This window comes from Natator depressus, chromosome 3, assembly GCF_965152275.1.
Source record: "Natator depressus isolate rNatDep1 chromosome 3, rNatDep2.hap1, whole genome shotgun sequence".
In the NCBI taxonomy this organism is placed as follows: domain Eukaryota; kingdom Metazoa; phylum Chordata; order Testudines; family Cheloniidae; genus Natator; species Natator depressus.
In genome coordinates this window covers 174419638-174432522 of record NC_134236.1, presented here as the reverse complement: position 1 = coordinate 174432522, position 12885 = coordinate 174419638, and the positions used below count along the sequence as shown (strand labels likewise).

The following is a 12885-nucleotide window of genomic DNA, read 5'->3' as shown; positions in this document are numbered from 1 at the left end:
GCTGCCCGCGCCCGCAGGCACCACCCCTGCAGCTCCCATTGGCTGCAATTCCCGGCCAATGGGAGCTGTGGAGCCAGCACTTGTGGCGGGAGCAGCGCGCAGAGCCCCCCCTAGCCGCCCTCCCCCCACAACCTGCAAGAACACGCCGGTCAGAGGTGGGTTGGGAGACTGCCAGCCCCGCCAACCCTCCCCCACCCAACACGGGTCCTGGGCTGCATGCCGCCGCTCGTCCCCACCCCCCAGCACCAGCAGGGGTCCCAGTCCATGCACTGCCGCCTGCGCGCCCCCTCCCTCAGCGTGGGTCCGGGCCGCGCACCACCACCTGCACCGCCACACACACCAGCACAGGTCCCAGGCCACACACACCCCCAGCACCTGCGAAGCCCCCAGCCTGTCCCCCAGAGCACCCACGGACCCCCAGTCCAAGTTTTAGTCAGGGGTATATAGTAAAAGTCATGGACAGGTCACGGGCCATGAATTTTTGTTTACTGCCCGTGACCTGTTCCTGACTTTTGCTAAAAAAAAACCCATAACTAAAACGTAGCCTTTGTTTAAAACAGTGGCTTATAACTAACAACAAAAATGAAGATGCCCTCCTTTCCCCCCTATGTTAAATCAGACCATTCTTTGCAAGATCTGGTAAAACTGCTCTGTCCTACAGACACTGAGATATCATAGTTTCAAATCTACAAATATAAAGAGTTGGCTCTCCAAGGGAAAAAGGTAATTCTAAGAGCCCTACTGAGTGAACCCCAGGTTATGTCTATACTTATGGCAGGATGTAGAGTACAGGCACTACACGTGTAGCTACATGCCACATTGAAAAGCAGGCTGTGTCCACACTTGTCACTGTGGTGCATAGCTATGTGTGGTAGTGAAAGGCTGCAGCAGTGGGGAAAGACCATTTTTTGCAACCATGTGGACTATGTTTGAACAGTGTCTGGCACTCATTTAAATTATATCTACACTTACGGCGGCATTTAGAGTTCAGACACTGCACTCCCAGCTAGTATGGGTATAAATAGCAGTGAAGATGTGGGAGGCACTGCTTGGGCATGTAGAGAGCCATATATACCCTGGGGGTTCACAACTGTTCAAACATAATCCACATGATTGTAAAAAACAGTCTGTTGGCCAATCTAAACTTCTCCTGAGTTTAGCTGTACTGTAGAAGTACCAATATTGGCTACCAGTAACTAGAGCCCTGCAAATCTGCAGATATTCGCTTTATATCTGTGGAAGCAGTTGTATTGTTTAACATCTTTGCAGGTCGGATACGGATCCAATTTTTTTTTTTTTCTAAATCAGTGCAGGGCTCTAGAGCAGCGGTTCTCAACCAAGAGTCCACAGCCGCCTGGGGAACCACAAGCTGATTTCACAGGGCTTTCATGGGGGGGAGGGGCTCCAGCCCCACTGGGGGCATCGGGGCTCCCCTTAAACTGGCGTTCAGACGCCGTCTGAGAACTGCTGCTCAAAGTGCTGTGTTTAAGGAGAATATGAAGGAAGGTTGTCCCCATCTCTCTCTCTCTCTCTCTCTGTGATTCATGGATTAATCTGAACATTATTGGTAAAGAGTGCAAAACAGATTTTTTCTTCAGATGGACCAGTAAGATTAAATTGATCTTTGTTCATTGGACCATGTAAAACCTATAGAAGAACTAATAAAGAACATGAAGAAGCAAGAAATCTGCAGAGGAAAAGGTCACAGATACATGCAGGTTGAGGAGGAAACATAAGCCTTCTCCCCACACACAGAGAAATGCATCACCCCAGACACTGCTGCTGAGTTCTCTGCATTTTTCTGTGTTTTAAGCAGGTACATGATACAATTAATGGGCAGTCCAATTAGAACAAATTAAAGGAAATATCTGTGTGGGGGGTGCATAGCCAGCCTACATAATTTACTGCAAAAGGAATTCACAGATTTTATTTTCTTACCTGTAAATCTTAATTTCCTATTATGGATCTACTGCTTTAACATAAATTATAATTATAGGAATTTTGTCCAATAAAACTGAATGGAGGCAGGGGAGGGTTGGTTGTTTTCTGTGTTTGGCGGGGGGGCACGTTAAAAACAGACTAAAGGCTCCTCCTGCTGGCAGGTTTGCTCACTGAACCAACCAAACCTTCCCTATACAAAAACTTCCAAAGCTGAGGAGGTATTAACACTAGAACAATAATTACTATGAACTAACTGAACAAATGCTCAGAATTGTAGTGTGGATATAATTACTGTGATATATTAGCCCCATTTGGCATTCCCTCTTGTCCTGACTTAAAGGACAACAACAGAGAATCTCACGGTAAACCAAACATATCCATAACACAATACTATCATATGGGCAGTCTTTCCAGGGCCACTGCTCCAAATTAGGGGAAACCAAAATTACACATTAAAAAAAAGTTAAAATTAAGAACCCAATCCTACTAACACCTATGCAGATGTATAACTTTAGACAGCTGAGCAATCACACTGAAGTCAACTGAACTACTCACATGCTTAAAGTGAAGAATCTTGGGAGGGATTCACTAGAGCAGGGGTCCCCAAACTTTTCAGGGTTGCGCCTCCCCATTACCTCTGTCTGCGCCCCACCCAAGAGTGGGGCCGTGGCTCCTGGGCAGGATAACGCGGACAGGGTTAAGGGGGCCAAGGCTGGGGCCACAACTAGGGATGGGTCTGGGGCTGGGAGTGGGAGCAGAGCCACAGCCAAGATGCAGTGGGGACTGGCAGCTGGGCCCATGGCCAGGTGCGGCTCCGCTCCCGGCCTGACCCCACCTCCAGACTCCGCCCCGGGCCGGGAACAAAGCTGCAGCCAGGGGACAAGGAAGGGTGAGGCCGGGGTGGAGCTGTAGCCAGGCAGCGGTGGGGGCCGGCAGCAGAACCACACTGGTGCTGCGGACGGGGCCAGGAGCTGGGGCTAGGGCTGAAGCAAAACTGGCAGCAGGACTAGGTGGCACTCCCTCTCCCCCAGGCCTGCTGACCCCTCCCCCAAAACATTCTCCACACCCCGCTATGGGGGCTTGCCCCACAGTTTGGGGACCTCTTCACTGGAGGATTCAGACTCCCTGGCACCTAATGGAATTCACAACCCTGAGTTAGGCTCCCAGACTCCCTATTCAATGCATGGGGAGAGTTAGGCACCTAATGGGATTCACAAAAGCCAGGATGCTGAGCAGGGAGCAGCCAAAGATAGCCAACAGAAACGCTGCAGATCCCTGTGCCCTAAGTACCACCCTCAAAAAGACTTAGGCACCTAAATCCAGACCAGAGGGAGGCACCTATCTCCATATGGGATTCACAGCCTTAAACCCCCCTCCTGGAGTTAGGTGCCTAAGCCAGGTGAATGGTTTTTCAAGAAACATGGTGATCTCTCTGAATCTGTTGGAGCTGTTCTACTGTGTATAAATAACTATAGATTAATTGGAGCGGAGAAGCTGGAACATGAGTTTCCCATCTGAGTGCCCTAGCCATGAGACTATATAGTCACTCCCTCTCTCTGGGCTCAATTAATATTTAATCATTTATATACTGTGGAACAGCTTCAAAAGGAGAGATTCAAAAAGACCCACCCCAGGTGGTAAGGGCACATTCCTCGGAAATTGGAGACCCAAATTCAAATGCCTGTTCTATATAAGACAATGAGGGAAACTGAACTGAAGTCTCCCACAAATTGAGTGCAGTAACCACTGGGCTAAAGGTTATAAGGGGGATGGGAGTGGCACCATCTCCTCCTCTAACATGGATATAGGCATACTCTAAGCGCATATACCAGCTTGAGTCCTGGGAAGGCTAGATAGCCAGGGAATGCCTAGTGTGTGAATCCTGCAGGGGGGAATTTGAAGGCAGAAACTCAAGCACTTCATGACTTTAGATGCCTACCTTTAGGCGACAGCTGAGCAAGGGTTTTGTGAATACCAGCATTACTAAACGGTGGACTTAGGCACCCTATGGGATAGTAAGGTGTTTAAACCTCCTTTGTGAATTCAACTTCTAGTGTAAATATTTGCAAGATCAGGGCCTTAATGTTGCTTTTCTCCTGCACAGAAGTTCTGCTGTAATTTATGAGAGGAAGCAAACAGTGACCATCATCCACCAAGCACATACTGATAGGGAGAGCATTCAGATCATTGACAAAGGAAATAAAGGGAGAACTGAGCTAAAAAAATGAACCTTTCATAAATTAAAACTGATGTGAAACTAAAGAAATGATGTGAAGACTTTTCAGTTACCTTGGGCTCTAAAGCTATTATGTGCAAAATTTTAAAACTGAGGATTAAATAACCACAGGAAGAGTTTTAGCAAAGGTGTGGTAAATTCTTCAACACTTGAAATCTTTAAATCAAAATTGCATGTCTTTCCAGAAGATATACCTTGTTAAACCACAAGTTTTTAGATTCAGTGCAGGGATTACTGAGTGAAGTTCTATGGCCTCTATAAGTCAGCCTACATTATCTCATAACTTATCTTTGTTGATTTAAAATCTATGAATTTACTAAAAGGAATTTATTTCTCTCTGAAATGCTGGAAGCTGTTGGTGGCTGCTGCCACTCTTTTTACTGCTGCCCTGAGTGCAGCTAAATTCATGGAAGCAGAGGCAGCAGCAGTAGGAAATTTTAAGAAAAAAAGACCAGTGTAGACACAACTAGTGTGACACAATTCAAATTTTGGTGGAGAGCAGAATGTCAGCATTGCTTCAAAATACTGCTTTCCTGTTGTCCACTTTGGTGATGCCAAGCCATTTACCAGTGAGGAGGGAGGATGGCTTGCACTGGCAGTGATCTCTGACAGTGATCTTTAAGAAGAGGTAGGCTACATCAAGTGCAAAATCCACCTTCCAGGACAGAGAGAGAGAGAGAGCTCAGTGGTTCGAGCACCTCTGCTGAGTAGTAGGAGACCACTATTTAAATTCTCTCCCCTTCCCGCCCCTCCCCGCAGCAGACAGGGGAGAACTGAGCCTGTGTATCCCACACCCAGGCAGGTGCTCTAATCACCTCCTCTTGGACCAGATTTTGGATAAGACCTGATCTGGTAGGTGACCTCTGAGCACACCTACTAACTAGATCAGGCCCTGCATGCAATGTAAAATCTATCTACCCCTGGTTTGTGAATTGCTCTGGGGCTTAGATGGAGAGATGGGCATCTCAGTTCCTAGAGCAAGGCAGCAGTATGCATGCCCAGAGGCAGAAACGTAGGTGCTAGTGAACTTTTATTCTGAAAACGTAGGGGCCAAGTGGATTTAGGCACCTACAGGATTCAGCTGCAGTTTTGTAGATTGCAGTGGAGCCAAAACTGGGATTTAGGCCCTTAAGTCTGGAGTTTAGGCACCTAAGTACCTTTGTGGATCCAACCCATACTGCCTTTAGGCCCCAGTCCTGAAAACACTTACACATATGCTTAACTTTAGGCACAAAAGTAATGCCATTGAACGCAATGGGACTGCTTGTTCAACTAAAGTTAAGCACATGAATAAGTGTCTTTAGGATTGAGGCCTTTATGTTCAATCTTGCAAACCCTTAAACATAAGTAATTTTACACTCTGGCCACAGACCAACAAACACTTAAGCTTGTCCTTAACATTACCCAAGTGAGCAGTCCTACTGAACTCAGTGGCATTATTCATGTGTGTTAGGCACATCTTTAAGTGTTTGCAGGACTGGGCTCTATTTGAATACACAAAGATGGAAATTGACTATACATAAGGTGTTGTCAAATGCACAGATTAAACAAAATGAAAGATAATACCAAAAAACCCCTCTCTCTCTAATGCCTTTCAGTTATACAGTGTCAATCTTAGGTCCCAATCCTACAACTGGTTCCTCACAGGCTGACCCTGAGCCCATAGACTTCAACAGGGCTCTTTGCAAGCGCAGGACAGAGCTAAATGCAGGACTGATGCATTAGGCATCACATGCAACAATAGTACACAAAACATTTTCAAAGAGAAGAGTGAGTTTTAAGGCAACAAGTGTCCCTTTAACCATAAGGCTTATCCATGAGTATTATGAGACTTTGTTAATTATCCACTTTAAGAGTTCAAAAATCACGATTCAGGTACCCAAAAATCATGAGATTTGTTTAGAGATCATGATACTTTTTTTAAAAATCATGTATTTTAGGTTGTTTTTGTTTGTCTTCTGGGTTTAGAGTCTCTAGGAAACATTTAGGTCACGTTTTCAAACTTTTCTCCACAATCATGAGGACCAGAAACCTGCTTTTACAAAAAAACAAACAAACAAGCTGCCATTCTCATCTATTCACATTATTTCTTTCATGAGAGTTTGCAACACTGATTACCTTTAATGTATAGTAAAGCACTTTGTGATCCTTTAGGATGAAAGTCCGTTCCCATTCCACCTAACCTCTCCTTTTTTTCTCCCTCACCCTCATCACCTCCTTCCCTCATCTCCCTATTTTTGTATGTCTTCTCCTATTTTATTACTGTTACACCCACTCTAACATGTTATGTCTATGCAGTATTTTCTGATCTTGCAGCTTTGACAATCTATAAAATTGCACAATTCCATAATTCTATTGGCAAGCCCAGGATGCGGTATTTGAAAACATACAAGCTGTAGGTCATTGACCATTTTTGTTTCTTTATGAAAAATAAATAAAAATTAATAGAAAAATAGAAATGCCAGTTAATAGTACATATACTATTTTGAGGCATTAGTTTCCAGTTGCTCAGAATTGCTGCTGCCTAAGGCCCTGAGCCTGCAATTTGCTCTGCATGTGCAGACACTGGCATCTGTAGAGAGCCCCAATGAAGTTGGGGCTGCCTGCAGGAATGGGCACTAATGCCCCTTGGTCCACCACTATAGCTTAATTGTAAGTTAATTTTTAAGACTCTCTCAGTTTGTGGTGAAGGGTTTCATTGTTTGTATTTCAATGCCATTTTTAACATTCCACTCATTTGAATAGTCACAGATCTGCAGGTCCCTAGTCATTGCAAATATACCGTACCAAAATATTGTGAAAACAAGCTAAGTGATTGCACGGCATTTTGTGGCTCTTAGGTGAAGCATGTTGCTACGGAAGTGCACAGTGTGTGTTCTGGGAGGTGATTTAGTGGTCTCAGCACTAGACCTGAAACACTTAAACTCCCTGTGTCCACAAACCTAGATCCCAGTGATGTTATCTTAGCCCTTCATCCTGGTGAATTGCAACTGAAAGCATTAGGGAATCTTTCAGAACAGCCCTTAAAAACTGCATCCTTCCTTGTTGTGCATGGACATTCAAGCACCCCTGGAAAGCACTCTCCTAAGTGCAGGACTCATCAACAGTGTGTGACCAAAGTCCCCCTCCTCCAGTACAGGCAGCTTTGCCATGGGACGATATCCTAGCTACCGCCCTCCACCCCAGAAGTGGCTGCATGTCAGTGGCCTTGTGCACAGGTTAGCAGGCTCTGCGGCACCCTTGGGAGGAAAGGGCCTTGAGGAAATGTAAAGTAGCGTGATACCTCTCTGAGCAGTTTCCACCGGGCTCTAGCGGCTCCCTGTTTCCTTCCTTTCGGACCTTCCTCAGCGTCTCCCTCTCCTTTTCCTCCTCCTGACTCACAGCTGGTAACAGGAGCTGGGATGCTCCCGGGCCAGGCTGTAGCCTCAGTCATGCTGAGGCTGCTGGGAGCAGGCAGGGAAGACCTGAGGGAGCCCCCAGGGGCTCAAGGGGAAACAAGCCCTGAGCCGCTCACTGACCCGTCCCCGCGTGGGGAGCAGCAGCCGGGGCTAGACAGAGGGGAGCTAAGCGGAGGGGGGCGGGGCGGAGGAGACGTGCGCTCAGCGGCCCAGAGAAGGGACTTGCGCTTCCAGTTGCTGCGGCTAGGCCCTCCCAGCGCAGGCTAGGGAAGAGGGACGGCAGCAGCCATCTTTGATAAGGGCAAGAAGGTTCCTATGAATCTTGTCTTGCATGTTTCTGCCCTGACCTATACGGCACCTCACCTGGGTTGCTGTAACCTTGAGGAGCTCGGGGGGGTTACTACAAGGAGCATCCCGCGATAATAAAACCCATTTGTTACATATCCACTTTTCTCTATGAAGTTACAGCTATCGAAAGGGGCAGGTGCCCGAAAGCAAACGTTTCAAGGCACGAAATTGGGCTAAAATAGCAAAGAAAACGTTAATATGTCTTAAAACCAACAACCTGGAGGATTATAGTAAGTCTCTGTCTGGCCAATGCCCATACCAAGATGGCGACAGAGCGCACAGCTTTGGTCGCCATCTTGACTGCTGGTAGCCGCGTATCGAGAGAGGTATTGGTTCGGACGCCATCTTGGCTATGGGCATGCCAGTGAATGACTATGTCCGCGTCCCGCCATCATCTTGACTGTGGGCAGCTCAGGAGGTAGGAAAATCAAGTGAGTCTCTGGCTTCAGCGCGGAATAGAGGCGCTCTTCTACGATGTCATCTTTGCGCGCCTGGTCGGGGGCGGCGGCGGCGGCGGTCTGAGTCTCACAAGTGGCAGCAGCCGCGGCTCCTCTCCAGTGCCGGAGCGGGCGAGTGCCGGCGGGGGGTGGGAGCCGTTGTACGGCCGGTTCCACTTCCAGCAGGTGCCCCGCCGGGGGCGAGCGAGGACCTCTCTGGTCTCTGTCCTGCCCGCAGCAGGCCGGGGAGGGTCTGTCGCGGCGGCTGCCGCGCGCCTTGCCGCGCTTGCCTGGAGGCGTGTTTCCATGCGGTGCTTTAACGCCACTGGCCGGGGCTGAAGAATTGTGTCAGTGCAGTTCAGTGAGCCGTGAAACTCTCTCACGTTTCAGAAGCTCTTTGAACTGGTCACACATCTGGACAGCAAAGTGCCCGGCAGGATGGCTGCGGCTGGCCGTCTCACCGCCGGGCCCACCAGAGCCTGCCCGTCTGCCGTGCGAGCCTGCAGCCTGGGGGAGAAACACGCTGCCTACGTGTACAAACGAATTGTTTGAAAAGGGCTAGGGGAGGCAGCTGCAGGTTTGCTTTTCTTTTCCCTGCCGTTCGCATGGTAACTAAAGTTTACAGCGTTCAGTCTGAATCTTTTGCCCCTTTAAGTTTAAAGCGTTCATATTTGAAGAAGTCCCTGCTTCAGTTTCACCCTGAACATATCAGGTACCCAATTTAATTGCATCCGACATAACTTTGGATTTCTTGGAAAGTTCAGAGTGAGTACAGTCAGTCAAGTGAATATTTGGGCCCCATGCATCGGACTGTGAAATCTCTTCTCCGGACTCTGAAGTTCAGTGTTGGTTGCTTCCGATACTACTTTAACCCTAACTATGATCCGGTAATAGCGCTTTGCAGTCAAATAAAAGTCCAAGAATTTCAGTTTACAAAGTGTTTGGGAAATTCATGGAACAACACAGACTCGCGAGGGCACACTGTGCCACGGAGATTCTTTTCCTGCAAGGTATGCAGTTTAAATATAAATATAATGCCAACAACTATCATGACCCTTATATTAATAATGACAGTCACACTTTTTCAAATGTTAAGGAAACTTTTTTTTTCCAAAAGGGTTTGAGATAGGAATTGGGATTTCAGTTATACTCGGAGACAAATGACATAGTTCAACTTGTCAGCTTCTGTACTTCTCCATAGCTAAGTACACAGTTGGGTCAGTTTTATTGCTGTATAGCCCTGGCTTGACATGAGTAGTTGGACATGTGTGAGGCCTCATTTCTTGGGAGACAGAATTAGAGAGAAAAGGAGGACTTGTGGCACCTTAGAGACTAACAAATTATTTGAGCATAAGCTTTCGTGAGCTACAGCTCACTTCATCAGAGGTAAATGGATCAGCTGGCTGGAAACAGATAAGGGGGAACATCCAGGGAACAATTTACAATGGATAAGATAACCATGGACAAGATAAACCTGGGACACAAGATGAGGTAAAGAGTAAATTGGAATTGGTTCCTACAAAGTGACCAAACCAATCCCACCCAAAATGAGTGATGTAATATATAGGGAATGTAGTGTGATGTATATAAAGGAAGGGAGTTTCTGTGTAACTTTGGGTGTATAGTATTCCCTGTACCCATGCCCTATGCTTGAGCCTGATCAGTTGAAGCATAGTTTGATTGTATGCCAATTAAAAAAAACACCTCAGTGACCAGTTCAGCATTGAGCTGAGTTCTTGGGAAGCAAGTAGATAAAGTCTTGGAGGCTACTGGATGAATAAGGTCTCAGAGGGTACCCCCAGTATACTGTAGCTTTTTTCCTAAAATCTAACTAGCTGCTGGAAAGATACTATTAGGGTATCAGGATAGAACTGCATAAAGAATCTCCAGAGTGATGAGACCAAGATTTAACCACTACTAGCTGACACAATGCTTAACAAAACTTGTCCTTGTCTACACAGACTAGTCAGTCTATATCCATAACTGGATCTACTGGCAGCCCGTTGCACCTGCACAGGTTTAATTGAAGGATCAAGACCTATCTGACTAACTGTAGAGGGGAAACAGTGAAAATGGTTTATACAGTGTGCATGTCTAATGCATGCAATAAACAAACAAAAAGCAGAGAAAAAATTCTAATTTTTTCCAATAATATGAATCTTAGGTGTTACTTGAAATACATAGCAGGTGAAATATTTCCAGACAGAAATGTGAGTTATTGTTTTACGTTGACGGTGTTTTTTTAAGGGTGACTTGAAAATGATTTTCAAAGAGATGGATTTCAGCCCAGCCAATTTAAGTTGATTTATATTGCATAAGTGATGCAAAGTGACCTTGATAGACAAGAGCATCCAACCATAACTTTGGACATTTAAAATCAGAGGTTGATTGCATTGACATATTTGTACCAGGATCTTCTGAAATCAGAGCAGGAGAACTGGAAAGTAACTTCAGCAAGATATATGGATACAGCAGAAAGAATCAAGAAGAAATTAGAAGTAATGTACAACAAGTATACATTCAGCATGAGCAGCCCAGTGGTGAGTGGCAAAATTTTTTTTTAAATGCATCATAGTTTAGTACAAGTAAGAGTCAGTTAAGTTGTTCCTACTATGAAATGCCTTTACACTACATGTTTTTGGTTAAGTTGTTATATGTTCGTAGTCCTGATTTTTAAATATTTTGATAGTTATAAAGTATGAACAAAACAGTCTGGAATATGCTTGCATTATGTTTGATCTAACTGACTACTTTTACGTGAACAGAAGTCTTAATGCCACCACAGTCAATAGACGCAATGATAAATAGGATAAAGTTAAACTGGCCTTTTGGCAAACAATGTGGATTATATGATACAAGAGAAGAGTTAAATGCTTTTAGCCATTATTAAGTTTAGGGTGGGGGGGGAGGGGAATGGTAACTGAATTGTGGAGTTTTTATTACATGCAGTGATAGGATGACATAAACTGCAAGACCTTTGTTCTCTTAGGCTCCAGTTCTAGAGACACTTAACTTCAGTACCACGAGTAGTCTCATTGATGTCAATTGGTCTACTTGCGGTAGTTGAAGTTAAGCACATGCATATGTGTTTGCAGGATTGGGCCCTTAGGCCTCAAGCCTTAAACTCAATTCTGAGTTTTTTAACGTTAAGTAGTGAATAGTCCCATTGAACCCAAGTTGTTAGCATACTTTTTCCTATTTGTATATTACTTATTAGTAAACGTTGTTATAGCTTTTATTTACTTCAGTGAATCTATTCCGGTGCTTAATGGTACATAAGTGTTTGCAGGCACAAGGATTAAGGCAAACAACATGTGCTTGGGTAATGAGTAATTCTGTTAAGTCATCTGTTCATAGGATAATGCTTTTTGCTTGTGTAGTTATCAGAGAAATGTCTTTCTTACAGCAGTGGTCTCCAACCTTTTTACGCACAAGATGGCTTTTTGAATTTAAGATCAATGCAGGATCTACCCCGCCCCTTCCCCGAGGCTCTGCCCCACCCACTCCATTCCCCCCTCCCTCCGTCGCTTGCTCTCCCCCTCACTCACTCACTGGGCTGGGGCAGCAGGTTGGGGTGCAGGAGGTGGTGCAGGCTCTGGGCTGGGGCCACGGGGTTCGGAGTGTGTGGGGGGGGGTGCAGGCTGAGCATGGGGCAGGGGGTTGGGGTGCAGACTCTGGGAGGGAGTTTGAGTGCAGGTGTCATATGGTCACACTGCACCTAATCTCAGAATCCACTGGACATTTCATGAGTTTTACTTTTTATTAGTGTCATTTATGGTTTATAGATCAAAAATCCTTCAGGGATTGTCACAAATCAGTGTAACATTCTCAGCTCTGGGGTGTGCCTTGGCTGAGCCTGGGGCAAGGGGTTGAAGAGCAGGAGTGACGGGTGCAAGCTCTGGGAGGGAGTTTGGGTGAAGGAGGGGGCTGGGATTGGGGTGTGTGAGAGGGCGTGAAGGGTGCAGGCTCTGGGAGGGAGTTTGGGTGCAGGAGGAGGCAGGGTCTTGGGGTGTGGGAGGAGGTGCGGGGGCTGGGAGGGAGCTTTGGGCTGGGGGTTGAAGTGCAGGAGGGGGTACAAGATGCAGGCTCCAGCCAGGAGGCGCTTACTACAGGCGGCTCCATGTCGGCAGCACAGTGGGACTCTGGGCAGGCTGCCTACCTCCTGTGGCCCCACACCGCTCCTGGAAGTGGCTGGCTGCTGGCACGTCTCTGCGTGCAGCCCCTGGGAGGGAGAGGGGCAGTGGGTCTCCATGCACCGCCTGCGCCTGCAAGCGCCAACCCCATGGGGACGGTGCCGGGGGTGGAGGCAGCGCACAGAGCTACCTCACACACACACCCTTCCCCCAGGGGCTGCAGAGACGTGCCAGCCGCTTCTGGGAGCGGTGTGGGGCCACAGCAGGTAAGCAGCCTGCCTGAGCCCCTGCACCGCAAGACTTTTAGCGGCCAGGAGATCGCGATTGACTGGCCGATGCTCCAGGATTGACCAGTTGATCGCAATCAACAGGTTGGTGAGCACTGTGTTACA

General features: G+C 46.9%; 2 protein-coding genes across 3 annotated transcripts in view; one reads left to right on the top strand and one right to left on the bottom strand.

The window, feature by feature from the left end:
• Positions 1 to 7733, bottom strand: part of CAMKMT (calmodulin-lysine N-methyltransferase) — a 333428-nt gene extending 325695 nt beyond the window's left edge. The window contains exon 1 of the mRNA XM_074949369.1: positions 7461 to 7733. Within this exon, the coding sequence (XP_074805470.1) occupies positions 7461 to 7610 (150 nt within the window). The 5' untranslated portion in view covers positions 7611 to 7733. The remainder of the gene's footprint in view (positions 1 to 7460) is intronic.
• A 699-nt stretch (positions 7734 to 8432) lies between these two features.
• The window catches only part of PREPL (prolyl endopeptidase like), a 29593-nt gene continuing 25140 nt past the window's right edge, over positions 8433 to 12885 (top strand). The window contains exons 1-2 of one of the 2 annotated variants that reach the window (XM_074949366.1): positions 8433 to 9370; positions 10772 to 10900. In XM_074949366.1, the coding sequence (XP_074805467.1) occupies positions 9161 to 9370; positions 10772 to 10900 (339 nt within the window). In that variant the 5' untranslated portion in view covers positions 8433 to 9160. The remainder of the gene's footprint in view (positions 9371 to 10771; positions 10901 to 12885) is intronic. The other variant, XM_074949367.1, reaches the window with a different exon arrangement.